The sequence below is a fragment of the Monodon monoceros genome, unplaced genomic scaffold (genome assembly GCF_005190385.1).
Source record: "Monodon monoceros isolate NGI ecotype Baffin Bay Population unplaced genomic scaffold, NGI_Narwhal_1 Super_Scaffold_19, whole genome shotgun sequence".
NCBI lineage: Eukaryota > Metazoa > Chordata > Mammalia > Artiodactyla > Monodontidae > Monodon > Monodon monoceros.
The window spans coordinates 63,112,810-63,137,061 of NW_021703775.1; the positions used below are offsets into that span (position 1 = coordinate 63,112,810).

The window sequence follows — 24,252 nt, forward strand, 5'->3', positions numbered from 1 at the left end:
TGTTCTGCATCTGAATTCAACCAACAGCAGATGGAAAATATTTGGAAAAAAATTCCAGAAAGTTCCAAAAGGCAAAACTTGAATTTGCCACATGGCCTGCAACTATTTACATAGCATTTACATTGTATTAGGTGTTGTAAGTAATCTAGAGATGATTTCAAGTGTATGGTAGGATGTGAGTAGGTTATATGCAAAAACTATGTCATTTTATGTAACAGGCTTGAGCATCCTGGCTTTTGGTATTGGGCGGGGGGGGTGGTTCCTGGAACCTACCCCGCACCCCCAGGAAACTAAGGAACAACTGTATAACATATATATAATTTAAAGAAAAATAATAAAATAAACAGCATCTATTTTAAGAAAAACTAATGTAACCAGTTCCTTGAAGCACTCTGTGAGCCCCTCCCTAATCTCAAACTCTTTTCTCCCCCTCTAGAGGAAGCCACTATCCTGAATTTTGGGGTTTTTTTTTTTTGGCCCCCCCCCCCGCCCCACCCCCGCGGCCTGCGGGATCTTAGTTCCCCGACCAGGGATCGAACCTGTAACCCTTTCAGTGGAAGTGCAGAGTCTTAACCACTGGACCTCCAGAAAATTTATCCTGAATTTTGTACTCATCATTTTTTTCTTTTCATTTTAGTTTTGTGTATACATTAACATATGTAAATATGCTGTATAGTTGCCTGGTTTTTACCTTACAGAAATATAATCATACTGCATGTATTCTTCTTTTTTTTTAAATTAATTAATTAATTTATTTATTTTGGCTGTGTTGGGTCTTCGCTGCTGCGCACGGGCTTCTCATCGCGGTGGCTTCTCTTGTTGCAGAGCATGGGCTCTAGGCACGCAGGCTTCAGTAGTTGCAGCACATGGGCTCAGTAGTTGTGGCTCATGGGCTCTAGGGCACAGGCTCAGTAGTTGTGGCGCACGGGCTTAGTTGCCCCATGGCATGTGGGATCTTCCCGGACCAGGGCTCGAACCCGTGTCCCCTGCATTGCAAGGCAGATTCTTAACCACAGCGCCACCAGGGAAGTCCCTGCATTTATTCTTCTTAATTTGATTTTTCTGCTCAATATTAAGTGTTTGAATTTCCTCCTTGTTGATTTGTTTTCACTGCAACTGTTAAATGGGTATTTAGTTTGGTGCCAGCCTTTTTTTTGTTGTTTTTCCTTAAGTAACTAACTTTTTAACTTAGCCAAGACACTGCCCAGTAGTAGAGTGGCTCTAGAGTCCGACTGGTTGCATTCAAACCCCTGCTCCCCCACTTGCTGTGAACTTGGACTAGTGACTTGGCCTTCACATCTGTAGTTCAGCTTCCACATCTATCATCAATACATAATAACGTAGTAGTAGGCAGTGCCTGGAATGAAGTTGCGACTTGATATTTGTTGAAGAATTGTTCTCCCACATCTACATATATACTATAATCCAACAAAAAATATTGGCAAGTTTCTGAGCACTCTTTGCTCTTTACCAAGACCACAGTTATCCTCAGGTCATTTTTCTTTCCCTTAGAATTTCTTTTCCTCCTACTCCACTGTCAAAATCCTTCAAGGCTTAACTCTAATATTATCTTCATGATAAATCCTTCCCTTATCACCTCCAGCAGAAATGACCCGATTTTTTAATTCTTACAACAATATGGTTGTGTTACTCTATGGCTCTTCTAGTATATTGTCTTGTGTTATTGTTATTTAAATACTTTATCACCTCCTGATATAGATTATAAATTCATTTCAAGACAGTGGCCAAACTTTACATATTTTGACTCACTTTCTGTACCTAGCCTGATGCCTTGCTTATGGTACTCATTTAATAAATATTAATAATTTGAAAAATGATTGAAACATGGTAATCGTTGTAGATTTCTGTTGCTGTGTAATAAACCACTCAAAAACTTACTGACTTAAGATAACAGCCATTTATTTACTCACAGTTCTGTGAGTCAGCAATTTGGGTTGAGTTTGGCTGGGTGGTCCTTCTGCTGGCCTTGTCTGGGTTCATTTATGTGAATGCAGTAATCTGCTGCAGGCTTGACCAGGGCTGAGTGGCCTAGTTATCTCCATTCACATGTCCAGATGCTGGTGGTGGCTATTGGCTGGGGCATGTATCTCCAGCAGGGTATTCCAGACTTCTTTATATAGCATCTGGCTTTCAAGAGAGAATGAGTCGAAGATGCAAGGGCTCTTGAAGCCTAAACTTCAAAGTTGCACAATGTAATTTCTGCTGCATTCTTTTGTCAAAGCAAGTCACATGGCCAGCTCCAACATAAGAGATGGGAAAATAAATTCTACATCCTTATGGAGGAGTAGCAAAGTCACATTGCAAAGAGGTGTATATGTAGGGATGGAAGAAATTATTGTGGCCGTCTTTGCAAGTAATCTACCACAGTGATTATGTGCAGAATTTCCTTTTACCTCAATTTCAGATTAGAGCTTAAGATGGATTGCACATCTAAAAAAGCATTTCCCAGTCACTTTGGTGAGTCATAAAAACATTCCTAGTTTCAATCATGAGGTAAATTAATGAAGTTTAAGGAGACAACAGCAACAATGATGATGATGACGACTACTACTACTACTAGCTAACATTTATTGAACCCATACTCCAGGCTAAGCAGGTTAACTTTTACTGTTGTAGTCAATCATCACTATTTGAGTTAAGCATTATGGTCTCCATTTTTTAAAATAAGGAATTTGAGGCTCTAACAGTCTGTTACTTGCCCAACATCACATATTAGTTAATGACACACACTACTTTAGGGTTTTAAGGTTAAAATCTAGGCTTCCAAAGAAAAACATTTTTACATAGACTTTATATTTTATTAGTCATGAAATAAATATATCATTAGCCCCTGGAACAAGAGTGATCTTTCATTCCTGAGCATCCAGGTATTGAGTTTCTGGCCCCTGGCCTCTCACTTGCTAAGTCCCTGCTATCCAGTTGTTCTTAATATTGACTGCTTTTCTGTACCTTTGCCATTTTTTCTTTGGTAAAAATATGGACTTGAGAGTCAGAAAGACTGCGGTTGGTATTTTGGTTCTGCCACTTATTAGTTGTGTGTTATGGAGCAAGTTCTTTAATTAACTCATCTGTAAAATGGGTGGAATAAGAATTAAATTACAAAATGAAAGAATACACCTAAAACCTCCTGCATAATACCTGCAATGTAAGAGGGCTCAATAATTTTATTTGTTTTTTATCTCTTAGATGTACAATGTCATTCCAGAATTCAGACTCCACTAGGATCTCAATTTTTAATAACCTCAGTCCACATCTTCTGCCTTTTGGAATTATATCCCAGTCAAATACATTTTCTAAATTAACATCTTTTAAAATTTGTCTCAAGAAAAATAGTGCCTGGATATTACACTGGCTTTATAATCTCCCTGGACTGAAGATCCTAACCTTCTCAGCCATTTAACCTACAGTGTGACAGCCTCCCAGTTTTCAGATGGCAAGAACTTGCAGAACACTTAATCTTGAAGGGAATCTGGGCCAGTTTCACCAGGACAAAAAGGAGGAGCTGAGTACTGAGCTAACTAATCCAGGACATTTGGTCACTTTATCACTTTAACCCATTAATTTATTTAGAAAGTGACTACCACTAAATAGTTTTTTTGGATATTTTAGCTCTCCTTCTTTTCTAAGGAGCTCCTCAAACCTTCAGTTGGAGAGATGCTGAATTATTTGAAGTAGGGACCAATGACACTTATTAAGGACTTCTTTTCAATTAAAAAAAAAAAGGAAAATAAAGTGGAGCACCTAGAACCAAGAGAAGAGATGACTGATTTTGAAAAAGGCAGAAAACTTAAAAGAGAAACAGAAGGCATGGTTGGAGGTAGGGAATGGGAAGAGTAGAGTAAAAATTAGGGGATTATTATCCTATAGCTATGTTAATAAGCAAAAACATCGTTGCGGACAATTAATCATTTCCCCATATTGAGTTCACATTGTGACATATATTAATCATTCATTTGTTCAACAAATAGATAGTAAGCACAGACAATGTGCCAGCTGACGAGTAAGTTGCCAGGATATAGTAGGGAATAAGGGCAAGTTTACAGTCTAATACAATGGCTAAAAAACTCAAATAACAACGAGACACAGTGGTCAGACATATAACATATATGAGTTCCATTTGTGGGTGTGGAATTCAAAAATGTATATATGATGTGAATATAACGATTTTGAGAAATTGGAGAGTAGCCTTCCCTTATTAAATGGGACAGCTGTTACTCAGCTCCCGCTGATTTTTGCCTTTCAGAAACGTGTGGCCTCTGTTGCCAAAGTTTAAAACATATCAAGAGAAACCAGAATTCTGAACTTTTATGTGAAATTTATTGCTGAGGAGATTCTGGCTCAAAATTTTAAAACAAACAAACCAAAACAAAACTGAGGCACGAGTTTGAGATTCTCTAGTTTACAGAGGATCTGTTACTAGTGAAAGTGTAAATGAACTCATGTTTTTGAAATAGTATTAGGTGTAACAGTATAAATCGTTACCTAATTTGCTCAGCTCAATTTTTAAAGCTGTGAGGCTATGGAAGCGTAAGCAGAGTCAGTTAATACTGGATATTAAATGAATTCCTCCATTTAATTTCTTTGTTAATGTTTCAGTCTGTATTATGTCCCCTCCACCCCATTCCTCCCTGCTTTGCTTAAATAATTATTCTTTGTTCCAAACTGCTCCAAGGATACCTGCTTACATTTATCTCAACCTCATCTGAACTCCTTCAGAATTTGTGCTCTATATCATTCATCTTAACCTTTAGTCAGTTATCTTTTTTGTCATTTAAATGTATGACATATGTATGTCTGATCGAGCTGAACTAGAATACAAATTTATGAAGGTGGGCACTGTAATTTATATTTATCTCAAGCTCTCCAAGAGTTTCAGATCCCCAAGTTAACCCCCAGATTTTGTGATTTGCTAGGACTCACAGGACTTAGCATATAGTCATACTCACAGCTATGATTTATGACAGCAAAAGGATACAAAGCAAAATCAGCAAAGGGAAAAGGCACATGGAGCAAAGTCTGAATGAAACCCGGCATCAACTTCCATGAGTCTTCTCTCAGTGGAGTCACACAGGACACAATTCTTCCAGCATTGAGATTTGACAACATGTGTGAAATGTTGTCTACCAGGGACACTCATAAGAAATTCAGTCCTGCTGATCATGTAGGCACCCTATGCCTAATACATACTAAAAGTCCAGACTCCTAGAAGGAAAGCACGTGCTTAACATAAACCATATTTTTTGCACAAACATTTTAGGCCCAGTGAGTCACTCTCATCATTTAGGGAAAGTTTTATATCAGTGTAGGGAACTGTTTATCACTCAAATTCCTAGATACCAGCCAATCTTGCAAGCAGGACTTCCTAAGGCCAGCAGTCTCAGGCCTGCTATGTTACCTCTTTTCTGCATATGCCTCATAAATACATGGGTAAAGGGAAGAATAAACTGGAAGATTTTTCTTTTAATGCTGTCATACAAACAATTAGACTCATTACTCATATAAATATTCTTCCCCATTATTGCCTGTGTTACAAATAATAAGGTGACATATTTTCCAATTTAAAAAATGTATCCAGGGCTTCCCTGGTGGCGCAGTGGTTGACAGTCTGCCTGCTAATGCAGGGGACGCGGGTTCGTGCCCCGGTCAGGGAAGATCCCATATGCCGCGGAGCAGCTGGGCCTGTGAGCCATGGCCACTGAGCCTGCGCGTCCGGAGCCTGTGCTCCGCAACGGGAGAGGCCACAACAGTGAGAGGCCCGCGTACTGCAAAAAAAAAAAAAAATTTATCCAAATAATTTTGGTCTTTTTTGGGGGGGGCCATGCCACTCGGGATCTTAGTTCCCTAACCAGGGATCGAACCCATGCCCCCAGCAGTGGAAGCACAGAGTCTTAACCACTGGACCACCAGGGAAGTCCCTGGCCTTTTAATTTTAAAATAAATTCATGCTTTCGGTAAAAATAAAAAGTTCAAACAATATAAAAGTTTGCAAAAAGCAAAGGCTTCCCTTCCCCATTTTCCCGCTCCACAGGTAACCATATTTATAGTTTGTTGTATATCTCTCTAGGCTTTTTCCTATGCATAAACTAGTATATACATGCAAAAAAAAAAGAATCTCACTACACAGATTTTCCTACAACATGAATTTTCAGATGAAATTATGTTGTGAATGTTTTTACATGCCAGTACCTATAAATCTACCTCATTCTTTTCAATGGCTACACAGTAGTCCATTGTATTGAGATATCATAATTTAATCTATTCCCAATCTCTTTCTACTAAAAACTGTGGTACAGTAAGTATCTTTGTACCCTTGTACATTTTTGTATTTTTATGGGATTAAAATCACAGAAGTAGAATTAGTGTGTCAAAGTGAACATTCCATTTTATTTTATCTCTTTTGTGGTAAGCTCATACTGAGTATGAACTCTTTACATAATACGTGATAGTGAACATTTGTTGACTCACTACTCAGAATCCATTACCTTTCTTCCCTCTTCCTAGCCATTCTAAGGTTTTCCCTTGTGAAACCCATCCTGTCCCATTGCATAGCAGTCATGCAATTCGGGTGGTATTAACTACCACCAGGTCATATCTTCGTCATTGCTCAGGGAAGGCAGTAATTTAGGTCTGTGGCAATCAGCACATGGCATCTGCCTTATCGAAATAACTGGTTCAAGTTGGATAGGTGAAAGAAAACTTCAGACTTTTTTCTCATGGGTAGACCCATGAGAAGTGATGCTTTCCCTCCTGAAATGTGGAAAAGAAATATAAATATAGGCTCTTATGAGAAACGGCTGAAGTAATTGACAATTTTGGGATGGGAAGTGATATTAAGGTTAGCGTTTTCCTTCATTTTTATTATTCTCATTGCTGAGATATGTCTGTATCATAAAAATCAATAATACACTTTATTCATGTCTTTTTTTTTTTTTTTTTTTTTGGCCATGCCACACAGCATGTGGGATCTTAATTCCAGGACCAGGGATGAAACCCGTGTCCCCTGGAGTGGAAGCGCAGGGTCTTAACCACTGGACCATCAGGGAAGTCCCTGTATTCATGTCTTTGAAAAGCCCATTTGATATGTTCCTTGGGGATGGTGGTAAGTGTGCCTGGACATGGAGTTTGGTAGTGAAGACAAGGGAACTACAGGTGGAGTAGTTGTCTTCCTATATTAGACAACAAAAAATACTTCCTTGGAAAGTGATTTATCAAATCTGGAATATATACTTTTAGGTCTTTTTTTTCCCATTGCGCAGCACAGGCTCCGGACGCGCAGGCCCAGCGGCCATGGCTCATGGGCCCAGCCGCTCCACGGCATGCGGGATCCCCCCAGCCAGGGGCAAGAACCCGTGTCCCCTGCATCGGCAGGCAGATTCTCAACCACTGCGCCACCAGGGAAGCCCTTTAGGTCTTCTTGAAAGGTGGTTGGTGTCCCTCCACACGAACCGCATTCAGAGGTTCCATTTACACTCAATAAATTCTGTGTATTTCTCTGCAAACACTTTTGTGTGTGTGTGTGTGTGTGTGTGTGTGTGTGTGTGCTGGATCATGTTCTTTACTTCTCTGAGCACTTTCTCTCCCACTAATTATTTAAAAGAAAAAAAAACAGATTAGAAACAACAACAATAATAGGTAGAACAATATCACAATAATGAAGTACTTAGGTTTCACTTAGATTTATATAACTTTTGTTTACAAAGCAGTTTCATCTATCTAATCTCATTTGATTCTCTCTGTGAAGAATTTTTATGCTAATTATATATGTGAAAAAAACATGAAGCTCAGAAGTGTTAAACTATTTGCTTAATTCCGCATGGCAAACAAATGAAGGAACCAGGTTTTAATACTTAACTAATCCCAAATCAATTCTTTCTCTACTACACATATTGTATTATTCCTAAATAGGTATTGCCTGTCTAAATAGGTTAATATTTTATTAACAGAATTTGCATCATGTCTGTAAAAAGGGGGTCAAGAACAGTAGCAAAATTATTCTAGATTCTAGAATTCTAGTTCTAGAGTCTATAACTACTATCTCCCCAAAACCCCAAGAAGGGAAGGCTAGAGACTAGTACTTTGGTGCAACTGCTTGCTTTCCTTATAAATTCACTTTTGAAAAAAATATTTATCAAATATAAGAAACAAAAAATGAAAAGATGAATATAATAAGATCTTTGCCTTTGAAGAACTAAAAAATCTAATTGTATTTAACTGTAAACAAAATATAAGGCAGGATGAGGTAAGTACCATAATAAATAGACATAGTGGAAGTAGATGAGAGGAGTACTGAACAAAGTTTTATACTACAAGTCCAAATAAGAGCTAAATGTTATTCTCATTCTTTTAATTTATCCCACTCTACACAGTACACAAGATATAAAGCAGAAACTAACAACAACAAAAAAATAGTACACAATATTGCAAATTTCTGTCATAATGATGGTTTTCAGGGCCATCTTTTTATTTTATTTTAATTTTTTTATTGAAGTATAGTTGATTTACAACGTTGCATTAGTTTCAGGTGTACAGCAAAGTGATTCAGATATATGTATATACCTATGTATATATATATATATATTTTTTTTTTCAGATTCTTTTCTGTTACAGGTTATTACAAAATATTGAGTATAGTTCCCTGTGCTATACAATAGGTCCTTTTTGGTTATCTATTTTATATATAGTAGTGTGTATATGTTAATCTCAAACTCCTAATTTATCTCCCCCCCTTTTTCTTTTGGTAACCATAAGTTTGTTTTCTACGCTGTACTCTTTAGAATTTTTGATTTCATATCAAAACAACATTCTGCAGTATTTTGAATTAATTTTATACTTCCTATAACTTTCTTGCTACTTTGTTTCTATCATTTCTAGCTGTTATTTACTTTTATTTATTTATTTATTTTTGCTCAGCTCTCTGCTGCTATGGCTTTTTCCCTGAATCTTTCAATTAATGTTATAAATGTAAAAACTTTAGCGAAGCTTTTTTGTAAACCACACTGATAACTTTTTTTTTTGATTGAGAGAAACCTGGCCTACAGTTAATTATTCTGTGCTGTTTCCTTTAGTAATCATTTTTACATTCTGTCCTTTTTCTTCAGTAGTGTCAGTGTCTTAATTAAAATCCAGTTTTAACTGTGAATCAATTCAATATATGTTGTGTACCTATGATGTACTAGGCACCATGTGAAGCATAAAGATATATAAAACAAGTTCTCTGTCCTGAAGGAGCTCACAGTCTAGCTTCCTACTTTACTAATACTGTCAGTACTTAGAAAATGTAAATTAGCAGCTCTCAGTTACTTTCTGGAAGACTTTTTTGTTTTGTTTTTTTATTTTTTTTAATTTGGAAGTTTTTATGGCGTGCCTACTATGTATTGGGAAATGTATGGATATATAATAACGATCGACATAACTCTCCTCTAGTTTTCCCAATCATTCTCTAGTTTTACTTTCTGTTATTTTCCATTCCTAAAAAGCATTTAATCTTAATTTGAATCAATATATGTACTAGTCAGTTTCTATATCCTGTACATAAGCATCCACAACTTTGCATCAATTCTGCATGAAAAATTCTATATCCTGTACATACGCATCCACATCTTTGCAACAGTTCTACATGAAAAAGCTGTCACCAATCACAATGCTAATCAAGCATACATTATATAAGCTGATTTTTTTTTTTTAAGTTTTGTCTGTGTTGGGTCTTCACTGCTGCGTGCGGGCTTTCTCTAGTTGTGGTGAGTGGGGGCTACTCTTTGTTGTGGTGCGCAGGCTTCTTATTGCGGTGGCTTCTCTTGTTTTGGAACATGGGCTCTAGGTGCGCAGGCTCCAATAGTTGCAGCATGCAGGCTCAGTAGTTGTGGCTTTCGGGCTTAGTTGTTCTGTGGCACGTGGGATCTTTCCGGACTAGGGATGGAACCTGTGTCCCCTGCATTGGCAGGCAGATTCTTAACCACTGTGCCACGCCCACAGGGAAGTCCCAATCAAATATACATTATAAAATAAAACTTTAAAAATGTATCCACAAGCCTGGCTCCTAAACAAATTTTATTTACTTTAGATTTTTAGCCATGCAGTTTTAACGGAGTAGTAAAATGACGTTGTATTCTACCTTAAAAAAAAACCTTGGGACTTCCCTGGCGGTCCAGTGGTTAAGACTCCACACTCTCAACACAGGGGGCACGGGTTTGATCCCTGGTTGGGGAACTAAGATTCCGCGTGCTGCACAGCGCGGCCTTAAAAAACAAACACGTTAGTGTTATGATCACAAACATTTCTGCATTTGTAGAGTTATGGCTTTATTCTAGTATATTGATATGCCATAATTAAGTCTCCAAATATTTTATATGAAGTTAAAATATTTTCATATTACAAAGTGCAACTACAAATGGGATTACTGAATCAAAGGCAGGCACTTTAATGAGTGTATCATTTATATTTACATTAAAATAAAGGGAATTTATTGGAATTACAACAACAATCCGATTTACTAGATCCTGTTTGGTATTTACAAATGTGTGTAGGAGGCAAATTGTCTTTTGTATTTTTACAAATACAATAGTATCAATAGTATCACGGTTTGGAAAGCCAGTTGCATATTGCTAATCTTGATACAAATGTAAGGTAGCAGTAACTAATATGTTCACATATTTAAGGGCTTGAATAAAAGCTTACTACGAAACCCTAAAACATTTCTTCTTCCCCACTTTGGCTTTAGAGTAAAACACTGACATTCTTTCGTAGACAGTTGAGTTTGGGTCTGTGATTTTCTAGTAAGAACTATCCAGCAAGTGGTTTCGGTTCCGCGAAGAGCTTCGGCAGATTTCAGGCAGCACGGAGGGCTGGCCAGGCCGAACCTCTGCCGGCTGGCCTAGTCACTGGGTCTGCAGCTGGGGTGGCGCCTGCTGTGGGTAGGCAGGTCGAGGAACGAGTCTTTGGCAGACCCCGAGGCCACAACTTCTCCAGGTCACTTCTTACCGCAAAGACTATCTTAGTAGAATCAGGGCCGGTCTGGATCCCTCCCAGCCCGGCCCCCGCTGGCAGTTCTGCGCAGGCGCGGCAGTCGTGCGACATCCGTCACTTACGGCGGAAGTGGTTTGTGCTGGGAGTTGGTGGCGCGGTGCAGGGCTCTTAAGAACGAACGGCTTGGGCGCGGGTAATCAGCTCCCTTTCCCCTTTTCTCTACCTCTTCTAGGTTCTTGGGAGTACGGCGGAGCTTCCGGACCTGATGCGGGCGCCCGGTCGTGGACTGTCCCACCCTGTTCCTCTACTGCTCGGGGTGCTCCGCGCCCAGGTGGGGGTGAGGGGCGGGGTCGCGGCTGGGCTGGACTCCATCCTGGTGTCTTCGTCTTGAAATCTCCCGGGTAACTCACGGTTTTTCTTGTTTTCCAAGACTGGTATCCGGGGACTGTGACTTGCAGGGTGCACCATGGAACCAGAGCAGATGCTGGAGGGACAGTCGCAGGTACCAGAAGGCCCTGGATTCAGGGTGGCGGTGAAGCAAGGAAGAGTGGCTGATGTTTCTGTGACCGGTGTTTTGTTTTCTAGGTTGCAGAAAATCCCCACTCTGAGTACGGTCTCACAGACAACGTCGAGGTAACTTGCCCAGTTCCTATGCCGTATCTTTGCGTCTCTTATGAACTGGGGAAAACTTGGGTTTCATTTTTACTAGGTTGCTTTGCACAAGGGAAAACTTTATCGTCACGAACGAAATAGTATCAAATTACGGGCAACTTGTTTTATTAGCGGTACTAATACTTCGTTGTATGCAGACGTACACATCAGCTGAGTCGAGAGGTTGAATTTTGAAAATGATATAGAGAAACAAACATACATTACTGATGGAGACTCAGAATACTTTTGCCTGGTGGCTACTAATGCTCTGTTGGGATACTGCATTGGAAAAACTGCACATCACAGTTAAGAAGCCCATTGTATTTGTAGCAGAATAGTGTGCTGGTGAAGTCAACATTTAGTAAATGTTGATATCTTTGCAGAGTTCAGTAGTAGGTGCCATTGGAAGCTATAACAGGTAGTAGACACTGTTTTTGCCTTACATGGTTGAGTCTGAATTCAGAGAGTACATGTGAAAAATGTACAAAAGAAGGTATACTTTTATAGAGCTTTTTCATACAGGTACTAAGAAGTTGCTGTCTAAAAGAAGAAGTTACTTTGTAAGTGAATGAATAAATGCTGGAACAGTTGAATTAACCAGAGCTAGGTGGGATTGGTTAGGAAAACAGAGAGTTCCTGGAAGAGATGTGGGTGTTTTATAAGGTGGGTGGGGAGACATCATCAATAATTAAGTTTGGATAAATGAGGGCAGAAGCATTTCCAAGCAGAGTAATAATGGTAATAGCTGCTAATATTAGTCCTTTTACTATGTGCCAGGCACACTCCTAAGTAACTTCCATGTATTTTCTGTCTTGCAAGGCTCAGAGAATTTGAGTAACTTGTCTAAGATCACTAGGAAGTAAGTGGAGAGCTGTGTGTTAAACCTAAGCAGGCTGACATTTTTGAGGTGGAATTAAATTGTATTGCTGATCTTGACCAACTAGAGTTCCCTGGCATGTGGAGTGACTACTCTCTGCCTATAAAATTTCTAGGAATGTTTGTTGGTTGGATTATCAGGGTTAAGAAAATCTGAGTCTTTTCATAATGCAGTTTTTAATTGAACTGCTATGCTGAATCAGGTGAAGATACTTTATGCCACTTATCATTTAAGAGATTTCTTTTTAGGCATCAGCAGTCTTTTCTTGATGGTGCTTGTGTTTGGAGGCAGAGCCATAATACAGTAGAGCAGTGATACCAAATGCTTTGTTTTTCAAACCTTCAGACCAATTTCCATGGTAGAGTGAGAAAAAAACTAAGGAGAGTGGAGTGAGTACTGATGATACATTATTTGGTGATTGGTTTTCTTGCTTCCATAATTTTAAAATGCCTGTTCTTTTATGAGTTATGGTGATAGTAAAATAATAATTATGCTTGTTTGTTTGTAAGTTTTTACTTGGTAAAATAGAGTTAACAACCCTATGTTAGTCCCTTCATTCACTGTATTATTTTATTTTTAATTTACTTGTTTGTGATATCTCAGAGTCTGGAAACCACTACTCTACAGCTGCTGCTGCTGCTTTTTGTCTTAGAATTCCATTTTATGTCCATTATTGACTTACAGTTTTTTTAGGTTGTTGCTTTAGGACTTATCGGACGGAAGTTTAACTTCCCACAATTTACCTTCAAGTGGTATCATATCTTTTCATGTATGGTATAAGGACCTTATAACAGTATCCTTCCATTTCCTCTCTCCTTGCCTTTATACTATTGTTATCATATATTATATTTATACATATGTTATAAACCCTGCAATTGATTATTTTTATTTAAAAAGTCAATTATCCTTTTTATTTTATTTTATTAAAATTTTTTTATTGTTTACTTAACATTATAGTTACTTTATTGCTCTAGAAAATTTAGTTTTTAAAACTATCAGATTACATACATAGTGATAATGAGACTACCCCCCCCAACAATCAACTGTATATTGTGAGGCTTCTCTAACTTGGTAGATAACTATTACAAAATTACAAAAATAGCTGGTTACAGTTGAGCTATCAAGTAGGTATCACATTTCTGTAGATTGAAAAGTTGAATAAAAAGAAAACTGATGTTACTGGTAAGTCGCTGAGTGTATTTGAGAAATCCAAGCTACATGCACACAGAAAAAAAACTGGTTACAAAAACCATTACGTTACTCTGTATTAACATTTTGCAATGTTTTAAACATTTCTAATCATGCAACAATAATAAAGATCAGAATGAATTTTATAAAGGAGTTGATGGAAGCTCAACAAACGTATTTAACATATTATACAACTAAAATCACATCATAACACATCCAGTTCTCCCAAATTTATCTATGCATTACAACATTGAAATGCACACTATTTCCTCCACAACTCCTCTGGCCCCATTTCTATTCAATAACCTTATCTATATAAACCTTTCTGTTTAATCTTTTAAATCAGATTTGATGGGTAAGTATGTATAGTCTTCAGTATTTCAGAACAGATACCAAGTTTAGTCACATGCTCAGTCTTCAGTTACATTCCTTTCAGAAAGCATCTGAACTGCTGCAATTGTCTATGAAAATTCAAGCCTAAGAAACCGAGAAAACTGGCAGTCAAGAATCTGATCTAAGTAATTGTGTAAACTACAATAATACTAAAACCTATGTGTGCACATTTCTAGAAGAAGGATTTCCTATTTGAGAAATGTTACTCAATGGGTCTCTGAAAGGAAAACTGTCTGACTACTGCTCTTTTATGTAAAACGCTTAGGTGACCACAAGTATTTAACCCAATTGGCTAACAGTCTTACAGTTGGGCCTTTTAAAATATTCAAAGCCACAGAAGTAATTATGAAAATAAAATTTTGGAAGATCATAGCATAAGATACATATAGAATTCCTATTATAATGGTACATCCAAAATAAATCTGTCCTAACAAAGCAGCACAAAATCAATTTAAAAACAATTTGAAATTAAATAGTGGGAAGTGTTTTTGTTAAAATCATCAACCAAAATTACTGAATGGCAAAAGAATACTGTCTCAAAATATACTGAATTTACATGTTAATATTACCATAATGAACTCATGCCAGATATAAATTCAGGTTACTAATTAGATGAAAACGAGTTTTAGAGCTATTTTTCCAAGAGAAATAAAGGTACTTCATGATAAAGACACAGCAGCGTCTAAAGAATTTTTGGTACATTTATCACAAGATTTAAATTTCCTTAACTATTAACAACACATTACAATAAAGTTTCTCAGAAAGTGTTTAAAAGGCTTGATTTAACATGCCAGGAAAATGATTATTCTTCTTTTGAGATGCATTTATGTAAATTATGTAAATTGCAGTGAGGTCAGTTTTACACCTGGAATTAACCATCCCTAGCAGAAGTACCAGCAGCTAACAGTGCTTATTTAACATCCATAACTTAGCTGGATGTTAAACTATGCAACTGTTGGTGCCAGTCTGCTTATAAAGACAATGCTCTGGAGACGAAGTCTTCTCACAAACAGTGGGCAAGCAGGTTTCATTATTAGATGTTCAACAACAATCCTCCGTTCATTAAACAAGGTCCAATAATATGGATTTCTTCTAGAGGAGTATCGAACAGTAAGGAATCTATGGTATATAAAAGACTGGAGCAAACTTCCTTGACCCCTAAAAAGCATTAAAACTGTGGCAGGCATCAAGAATATTTCATGACAAGCAATGAATTTCAGAATATTGATTAGCACTGAATTTATCCGAGAGGTCTCAGCAGAGGTAAACTATTTGAACCCTTTGCATCAAGGCACCTTTTTCGTGTATGTGGCAGTATGAAGCGAAGAAAATAACAAGACTGGGAAATACTCATTGTAACGGGGTAGGAACTGAGAAAGATGAGTGAACAGAACAGGTAGTGACAGCTGTCCTCTAACAAAGCCTGGGCCAGGAATGCTCTGCTTAACTGGAAGTGTAGTAAGCTTTGGTGCAGCCTCAGAGCACTAGCCAGAGCATTTGCCAGCAAAGCACGTTGGTAAAAGCTTGCTACTTCATGCAACCCAAGAAGAGGCAGAACAAAGAGCAGTAAACTATGAACAAGCGAGAAAGCAACATTGCCGTGGCCAGTTTATTGGCCGTGATGAATTGCACTGCGCCCGCCTCTTGGGGGCCGTTCGGGGCCGTGTCCACCATGGGGGGCTTATTACACACGCGTCTGGGAGGCTGTCCGGCACACCCGAGAGCACAGCTGGGTTTCTAGAAAGACCAGAGTGAAGGCGGAGCTGCGGAGCAAGGCCCAAGACGGCCGACCTAACGCCGCCGGCTCCAGGTTATTGCTGAACCCGGAAGTGCTCCCTTGACTTCCGTCCAATTATCTTTTTAAAAGAGATTTAAACAGTACGAGAAAGGAGTGTTTCACGTGTATCCGTGTAATTGTCATTTCTGGGTTCTCCATTCTTTTGTGTAGATCCAGCTGGTATAATTTCCCATCCTCCTGAAGGGCTTTCTTTAACATTTCTTGTAGTGGAGGTTGGCTGGGAAGGAATTCTTTAAGGTTCTGAATGTCTGAAAAGGTAATTATTTTGCCTTTGCTTTTGAGGTATTTTTGCTGAGTATTTGCTCCACTGTCTTCTGGCTGACATTGTTTCTGCTGAAAAGTCTGCTATCATTCCTATCTTTGCTCCTCTGTAGTTAACGTCTTCTCTTTGTGCTTTTAAGATTTTATTACTGGTTTTAAATAACTTGATTATAATGTGTCTTGGCGTAATTTTTTTTTAAATGTTTCTTGTGCTTAGGATTCATTGAGTTTCTTGGATCTTTGGGTTTAGAGTTTTCATTAAATTTGAAAAAATTTCAGCCATTATTAATTCAAATATTTTCAAGTATTTTGTTAGCTTAATTTACTAATTCTTTCCTCAGTCTTCTTGAACATATGGAATATATTATAATAACTGGTTTAATGGCATTGCCTATGCTATCTGTATCATTTCTGTGTCTGTTTCTGTGAATTGGTTTTTCTCTTCATTATGGGTAATTTTTTCTGCTTCTTTGCCTGTCTGGTAATTTTTATTGGAGGCTGGGCATTATGAATGTTACCTTGTTGGGTACTGGTTATTTTTGTATTTCTTCATATACTCTTGGGCTTTGTTCTAGGACTCGGTTAAGTTACTTGGAAACAATTTGATCTTTTGAGGTTTGCCTTTAAGCTTTTTTAGGTGGGACCAGACCAACCTTTAGTTTAGACTTAATTTCTTCCTTTTGTGTATTCTACCCAGTGCTTCATGTGTTATGAGGTTTTCCCATCGTGGGTCACAGGAACATGAACTACTCCTGGCCTGTGTGAGCTCCAGGGTTTGTGCCTCCTGCTTCCTCCAAGTGGTTTTTTCTTCTGGCCTTGAGTAGTTCCCTCACACATTTTGTAAAACATTGCAAAATGTTAATACAGAGTAACGTAATGGTTTTTGTAACCAGTTTTTTTTCTGTGTGCATGTAGCTTGGATTTCTCAGATACACTCAGCGACTTATCAGTAACATCAGTTTTCTTTTTATTCAGCTTTTCAATCTACAGAAATGTGATACCTACTTGATAGCTCAACTGTAACCAGCTATTTTTGTAATTTTGTAATAGTTATCTACCAAGTTAGAGAAGCCTCATAATATACAGTTGATTGTTGGGGGGGGTAGTCTCATTATCACTATGTATGTAATCTGATAGTTTTAAAAACTAAATTTTCTAGAGCAATAAAGTAACTATAATGTTAAGTAAACAATAAAAAATTTTTAATAAAATAAAAAAGATAATTGACTTTTTAAAGAAAAATAAAAATCAATTGCAGGGTTTGTAACATATGTAGAAATATAAGATAACAATAGTATAAAGGCCAGGGGAGAGGAAATGGAAGGATACTGTTATAAGGTCCTTATACCATACATGAAAAGAGGGGACTACTCAAGGCCAGAAGAAAAAACCACTTGGAAGAAGAGTTCTCTCACACTCATGCTCTGATAAATACTCACTTGAAAACTGGAAGGCGATCTCTTAGTCTCTTTCTATGCAACTCTCTCCTCTCTGTGAAAGTTTCCTTTTCAGTACTCTTCTCTGCAAGTTCTAGTTCTCTTGGTCTCCCTGAATTTTCAACTCTGTCTTCTCAACTTAGGGAGACTTCAGGGCTCTGCTTGGGGTCCTTCTCCCTGGGTTTTGTTGTATAAGTTCTCTAGGCAGGATGCAGTAAGCTGGGGCAATCATAGGATTCACCTAATTTTTTCCCATTTTTGTGATCACTGTTCTACACTCTTAAAAGCTTAATCTTTGTGTGTGTGTGTGTGTGTGTGTGTGTGTGTTTGTGGTTGGATATACATTTGACCCTAGAACAACCCAGGTTTGAACTGCATGGGTCCACTTAAAAGTGGATTTTTTTTCAGTAGTAAGTACTGTAGTACTACACGATTTCCAGTTGCTTGAATCCACGGATATGGTACTGTAGATACAGAACCACAGATATGGAGGAACAGCCTGTATAAAGGGCCAACTGTAAGTTATAAGCGGATTTTTGGCTGGGCAGAGGGTCATGTTGTTCAGGCATCAACTGTATATTTTTTAGATTAATTCAGGATTTTGACTTTACTGAAAGTAAGCATAGCAATTGGCACATAGTGGATAGTCAGTAAATGTTTAAATGAAATAAATGAGAGGATTTGGTCTAGGAGCTTATTATAGGATCTATCAGAGTTGCTTAGGCATTGCTGTTTCTTTTTCTTTCTTCTTTTTAAAAATTAATTTATTTGGCTGTGTTGGGTCTTCATTTCTGTGAGAGGACTTTCTCTAGTTGTGGCGAGCGGGGGCCACTCTTCATCGCGGTGCGCGGGCCTCTCTCACTATCGTGGCCTCTCTTGTTGCGGAGCACAAGCTCCAGACGTGCAGGCTCAGTAGTTGTGGCTCACGGGCCTAGTTGCTCCGTGGCATGTGGGATCTTCCCAGACCAGGGCTCGAACCTGTGTCCCCTGCATTGGCAGGCAGATTCTCAACCACTGCGCCACCAGGGAAGGCCCATTGCTGTTTCTTAATGAAGGTATTGGGATGTCATGTAATTGACTAGTTTTTATCATATATGGGTATTTGTTGAAATTTACTGGTGAACTATAAGTTTCTTAATTCATGGGCAAATGAAATAACTGTTTCATACATTAAATAAGTATAGGTAATTATTTTTATTAAGTCCAAAAATTAGATTGAAAAATCACAAGCAAAACTAGACAAGTTACCTGACATAGTTCTGGCAGGTGTTTTTGGAAAGCAAGGTATGTATGTTGTAGTTATATGCTTAAAGTTTTTTCTCACTTTTTACAAAATAAAATTTTCTTAAAAAAAAATTAAGTGTAGAATTTTTTTGTTTGTTTGTAATCGTTGACTATCCAGTTCTAGTATGATTGGAACAAATATCATTTAAATGAAAGTGCTCTTAATAGTGTTTTGTCTTTGAGATAGCCACTTATTTCTAAATTTCTGAAATGATAGATTTTCAGAAGAAGGCAAAGTTTTCCAGTAAAGTAGTTTTTGATGCTCTGGATGTCAGGTGAATTTATATGAAAGGCCCAGATTTTGGGGGGTTCTTAGACGGAGGAAGTGTAAGTCATCATTTCCGAAACATCATTTAAATATCACATTAATGATCTTTCCCATATTAGTCATTTCTTCTATTTTTTGGCTAATTTTACTTTATATTTTTTCTTAAATTTTTAAAAAAATCATAGATGCATTTGTTTAGAAAAGAAACAAATGGAAAAGCATTCTCATTGCCGTAGAGGGTAACCGTAAAAATGAAAACAGTGAATACAAAACAGTGGTAATAAATTTTAGCTAGATTCTGTTGCCAGTTGAAGTCTCTAAGCTGAAGCCTGCTCTCTGTTAAGAAGGGAGTTTAGCAAGTGTTACAGAAGTGTTAAAGACATGTTAGTGCCAAACTGAGACATTGTCCTTGATATTATCTGTGATAAAAGAATTGAAACGGGACTAGTTTTCTCACTGAGATTCAGTGTTACTTAGTGTCATGTCCAGATTTTTTGAAGCACATTGTAAGAAGGTGTATTCTCGTGAAGAAAAGAAAAGGGACTTGTATTTATTCCTAAAAAGGCAGAAAGAAAGAGAGAAAGTAAGTGTAGGATCTGGAGATATGACATTAAAAGAATGAGATATTATGGTGCCTTCAGAAAATGCTTGAATGAAATTTAGAAATGGGTCTGATTTTATTTTGGCAGAAAGATTTGCAGTTCAATCAGCTTTCTAGTCATTGATTTACCTTTTCTGTTAGTTTTATATTTCCATTAATTTTCGTTTAGCACTCAAAATAATCTAGTTATTTTTAAATATTCATGCATGTTTTTTGAATTCACTAGAGGATAGTAGAAAATGAGAAAATTAATGCAGAAAAGTCATCAAAACAGAAAGTGGATCTCCAGTCTTTGCCAACTCGTGCCTATCTGGATCAGACAGTTGTGCCTATCTTATTACAAGGACTTGCTGTGCTTGCAAAGGAAAGGTAAGATAATAGTGTCTGCAAATGGAGTTACCAGAAAAAGCAAAATAAAAACTTCCCTAGTTGAAATATCATGAGTTATGTATAGTTATTTTTTACTATATAAGGAATTTATAGATACTGAAGTTTTTTTAAAAACAAGTCAGCCATAATCTCAATTAAGACACTTTTTTTTCTACTAGTCTTAGATCATATGCATATTTGTAATCATGGTATACATGTAATTTTATATCTCCTTTTTACTTAAAATTATAAGATAAAACTTCTCCCATATCTTTACAGAGCCTTCATGATTATAAATGAAATTATAACATCACAGTTAACTTAGCCATTTTCTTGTTGTTGACCATTTAGGACCAATTTCCTTTGTTATTATTGATCACCAGGTAGTTTATCTGTTTTTATACCCTTTTACTTTTGTTTAATTACTTTATGATAAATACCCAAGAATTGGTTTGCTATTTCAAATGACATGACTATTTTTATAGTGTTTGACACATAATATCATATTTCTGTCCAAAAGTTTATCCTTAAAATTCTTTAGGTGTCATCATAGCCTCAAGTGCATGCGTGTTATAAACTTTTTTTTGCCAAGTTTTTTTAATTTACATTTCTTTATTAGCACAATTACAGTTTTTCTCTTTTCTGTACATGTTTTCTGTACAAAAATTCTTTTTGTATAAGTAAATCCAATAAGAAAATTTTGTTGTAAGTTACATTAGTCAACATTTATTGGGTGTAAATTATGTTTTTCTCAAAGACTAATAATGAACACTGTAGTAAACTGACATAACTTGATAAGGAACTTGATGGAACATATCTGAGTTATTTAGAATAGGTGTATTACTTAGTTTTATTTTTTAATTAATTTATTTTTATTACTTAGTGTTAAGTTAAAAAATTAAATGAATAAACAATAAGTATTTGTTTTGGATTGTTATATTTATAAAATAGGATTTATTTTTGACTGCAAGATATGTCTTGGCTCTACTACTGACAATTAAAATATGGGCATCTTTTATGCATTTTTGTTCTTTTTCTAGAGAAGGCCAATATATCAGAAATTCTAAATATTACTTTAAATGCTAGAAGAAAAGAATTTGAAGAAGTTTTACAGTAACATTCTATTAGTAAATACAGTTTTTAAGTAAGCATTCTAGCAAAATAATTAATCAAATTAACTGTAAATATTATGTAACAAGTATTGTCTCTGTCTAGTTAGTTCAAAAGGCTGTTTAAAGTGCTAGGAGAATGTTTTGAGATCATTGTAAATCAATTCTAAATACGCCTTTTTTTTTTTTTTTAAATATGCCTTTTTATAGTAGGGTTTAAAGTAGATGTTTCCCCCAACTTTTCATCTTTGGACCTGTTTTATCAGCAACAGCAACATATGTAAAAGCGATAAATATGAAATAACACCTCTTTATTTTATTAAAAATTTTTTTCCAGTTTTGAGAAAAAATTTACATACGTCACTATATAAGTTTAAGGTATACAGCATGATGGTTTGATTTACATATGTTGTGAAATGATTACCACACAGGTTTAGTTAACATCCATGATCTCATATATACAATATATACATATACAATAAAAAGGAAAAAAAGAAAAAAATTTTCTTCTTGTGATGAGAACTCTTAGGATCTACTCTTTTAACAACTTTCCTGTATATCATACAGCAGTGTCAGCTATAGTCGTCATGTCGTACTTTATACCCCTAGTACTTAGAACTGGAATTTTGTACCACCTTCCTCCAACAACCCCTCTCTCTCACCTCCTAATTTTAAAATATGTTTAAGGGACTTCCCTGGCGGTCCAGTGGTTAAGACTCCGTGCTTCCACTGCAGGGGGCACAGGTTTGATCCCTGGTGGGGGAACTAAGATGCCACATGCTGCACGGTGTGGCCAAAAAAACAGAAAAAAAAAGATGTTTTCATTATGGGACAATACATTTAAATTAACACGTCTCGAATATAAATTTCTAAATTTTGGATTTCTTTTCCCTTACAGACCACCAAATCCCATTGAATTTCTAGCATCCTATCTTTTAAAAAACAAGGCACAGTTTGAAGATCGAAACTGACTTATTGGGAAGAACAGAAAAATTTGGTTTCCACTGTAGATTTACATGATTAAGAGGCAACTTTAATTGCCATGATTCCCCCCCCCCCCATTTTGGAAGTATAAGAATCATCAGGACAGCAGAACTTATTTTGGAGTTGCAGAAGAAGACATATCTCCCTTATTGATTTAATCACATACTTATTTAATGAGTGTATTCTGTGCAGTTTTTTCTCAGATTGTCTTTAACTTTGTTTTTAAAATGACCTTCAAAATAAACTGTTAAAACATCATTATCTTACAGTAGTGTTTGTTCTATATGACAAATATTTTATGTGGTTCAGTTGTTTTCATGTATTACTTATTCCTTGTGTCTTAGAATGCTGCAGAGTTTTACAACAGTGTGAAAATACACCAGAGTCAAGTAGAATATAAAAAAATCTCAGCCAGTTTTTCTAGCGTTGTTCCTGGACCTCTTGGAGGGTAGGATTTGGGCATCTTCAGTTTTTAACAAACACCACCAGTGATTCTAATGCACAATAAATTGGTTTTTTTTCACAATAAATTTTGGAGTGCTGTTAAGCATTGCGGAGGGTGTACAATATCCTTCAATGCTATCAACCTTTATGGTATTAATATAATAATAGCTATCATTTATTGCAGTTCTACTATGTGTCAGGCACAGAACTATTTTATTTGTTATCTCTAATGTAGCAATTCTGCAAAGTAGATGTTGTTATTCCCATTTTGCAGATGAGGAAACAGATTTGGAGAGGTTAAGCGACTTGCTCAAGACCACACTGCTGGTAAGTTCTTGAACGGGCATTCAAACCCAGTTCTACCAATGTGCTGCTGATAGCTAAGTGAGAAGTACTTGTGCTAGTTAACATATTGCTTCTTTTCGCAATAAAACACACCAGCTAGTCCTTTTTTTTGGGTCTGCTCACTTTGTCCTGTATGAAGAAATTGAGATAATGCACTAGCTCAGAAAAGAGAAAATTGAAGAGAGCCAGGAAGGATAAACATTCGGTGGAGCAGTGGTTTCTCAGCTGGGAGTGATTTTGTCCCCCCTTGCCCCAAGGGACATTTGGCGATGTCCAGAAGCATTTTGGTTGTCATGACTGGAGTAAGGTGGGATTCTACTGGCATCTAGTGGGTAATGGCCAGTGATGCTGCTAAATATCTTAACGATGCGCAGGACAGCCTGGGTGCCCCACCCATCTCCAAGAATCATCCAGCTCAAAATGTTAGTAGAGCTAAGGTTGAGAAACCCTGCTTTGGAAGCATATATTAAAGACATGTCTCCAAGCTAAACATGTGAAGGCAAAGTTAGAAATTTAATGCTGATGAGGTGTGTCTTATAGTTCTCTTTAATACAGGAAAAACATTTCAGTAGGAGTGACACTTTTGGGGAGGTGATATGATGGTTTTGATATACATCTGCAGATCTATAGGTTTGAATAGGAAAAACCTGGAAATATTGAGCTCTCAATATTTATGCTTATGTAGTAGTTTTCGTAACTATTAATTTCATTAAATTTATTTTGGTGATTTGACTAACTCATAAGTTAATCTGTCTATGTCTTTTAATGATATTTTAATATTCGAGTAAGTACTAACTGGGTAGTCTTTTATTAAAGCATCAATAATTTTATCTTCTTAACAGTTCTTCATCAGCGATTCACATCAGAGCCACTTGTGGAACTTTTCATATATAAATATATATAAAAATATATTAAAAATATATAAATTATATCTCTCTGTGTTATATATCTCTTTTATACATCTATATATCGATGCGTACCTGGATCCTGGAGAGCCTGATTCAACTGGGATAGAGCCTGGACTTCTGAATTTGACAAAAACTCTAAGGCATTCTGATACCACCTTTGGTTAATGACCACTTAGAAGTAATTCAGTACTCTGCCTAACGCTGCATGGCTTCCAGTGTTCTAATGAATTATCTTCAAGATAGGGCTTAAATTAATCGTAAAATCGATACTTTTTTCTGTAAGGGCTGAGAATAGGCATGTCTTGCTGGCAGTGCACATCCTACTTAGCACTTAACCATATGCCAGGCACCAT

General features: G+C 36.8%; 1 protein-coding gene and 1 pseudogene across 2 annotated transcripts; one reads left to right on the forward strand and one right to left on the reverse strand.

Moving 5' to 3' along the window:
- Window positions 1-11,073: 11,073 nt before the first annotated feature.
- DPY30 (dpy-30 histone methyltransferase complex regulatory subunit) lies at window positions 11,074-22,473 on the forward strand. Of its 2 annotated transcripts, none has more exons than XM_029232341.1 (5): window positions 11,074-11,314; window positions 11,414-11,485; window positions 11,569-11,616; window positions 19,967-20,109; window positions 22,117-22,473. In XM_029232341.1, the coding sequence occupies exons 2-5, from the start codon at window positions 11,450-11,452 to the stop codon at window positions 22,187-22,189; spliced, it is 300 nt and encodes a 99-aa protein (XP_029088174.1). In that variant the 5' UTR covers window positions 11,074-11,314; window positions 11,414-11,449; the 3' UTR covers window positions 22,190-22,473. The 2 variants fall into 2 exon arrangements, with proteins under 2 accessions (XP_029088174.1, XP_029088175.1); XM_029232342.1 differs by having other exon boundaries at window positions 11,074-11,176; window positions 22,117-22,460.
- On the reverse strand, window positions 11,626-19,958 carry LOC114900846 (annotated as a pseudogene).
- Window positions 22,474-24,252: the final 1,779 nt, after the last annotated feature.

Bases quoted from the DNA above. Each gene is read 5' to 3' on its own strand.
- DPY30 (XM_029232341.1), top strand. From the start codon at position 11,450: ATGGAACCAGAGCAGATGCTGGAGGGACAGTCGCAG. The intron at 11,617-19,966 runs GTAACTTGCCCA...TGAATTCACTAG, and splicing joins GTCTCACAGACAACGTCGAG to AGGATAGTAGAAAATGAGAA. The intron at 20,110-22,116 runs GTAAGATAATAG...TTTCCCTTACAG, and splicing joins GCTGTGCTTGCAAAGGAAAG to ACCACCAAATCCCATTGAAT.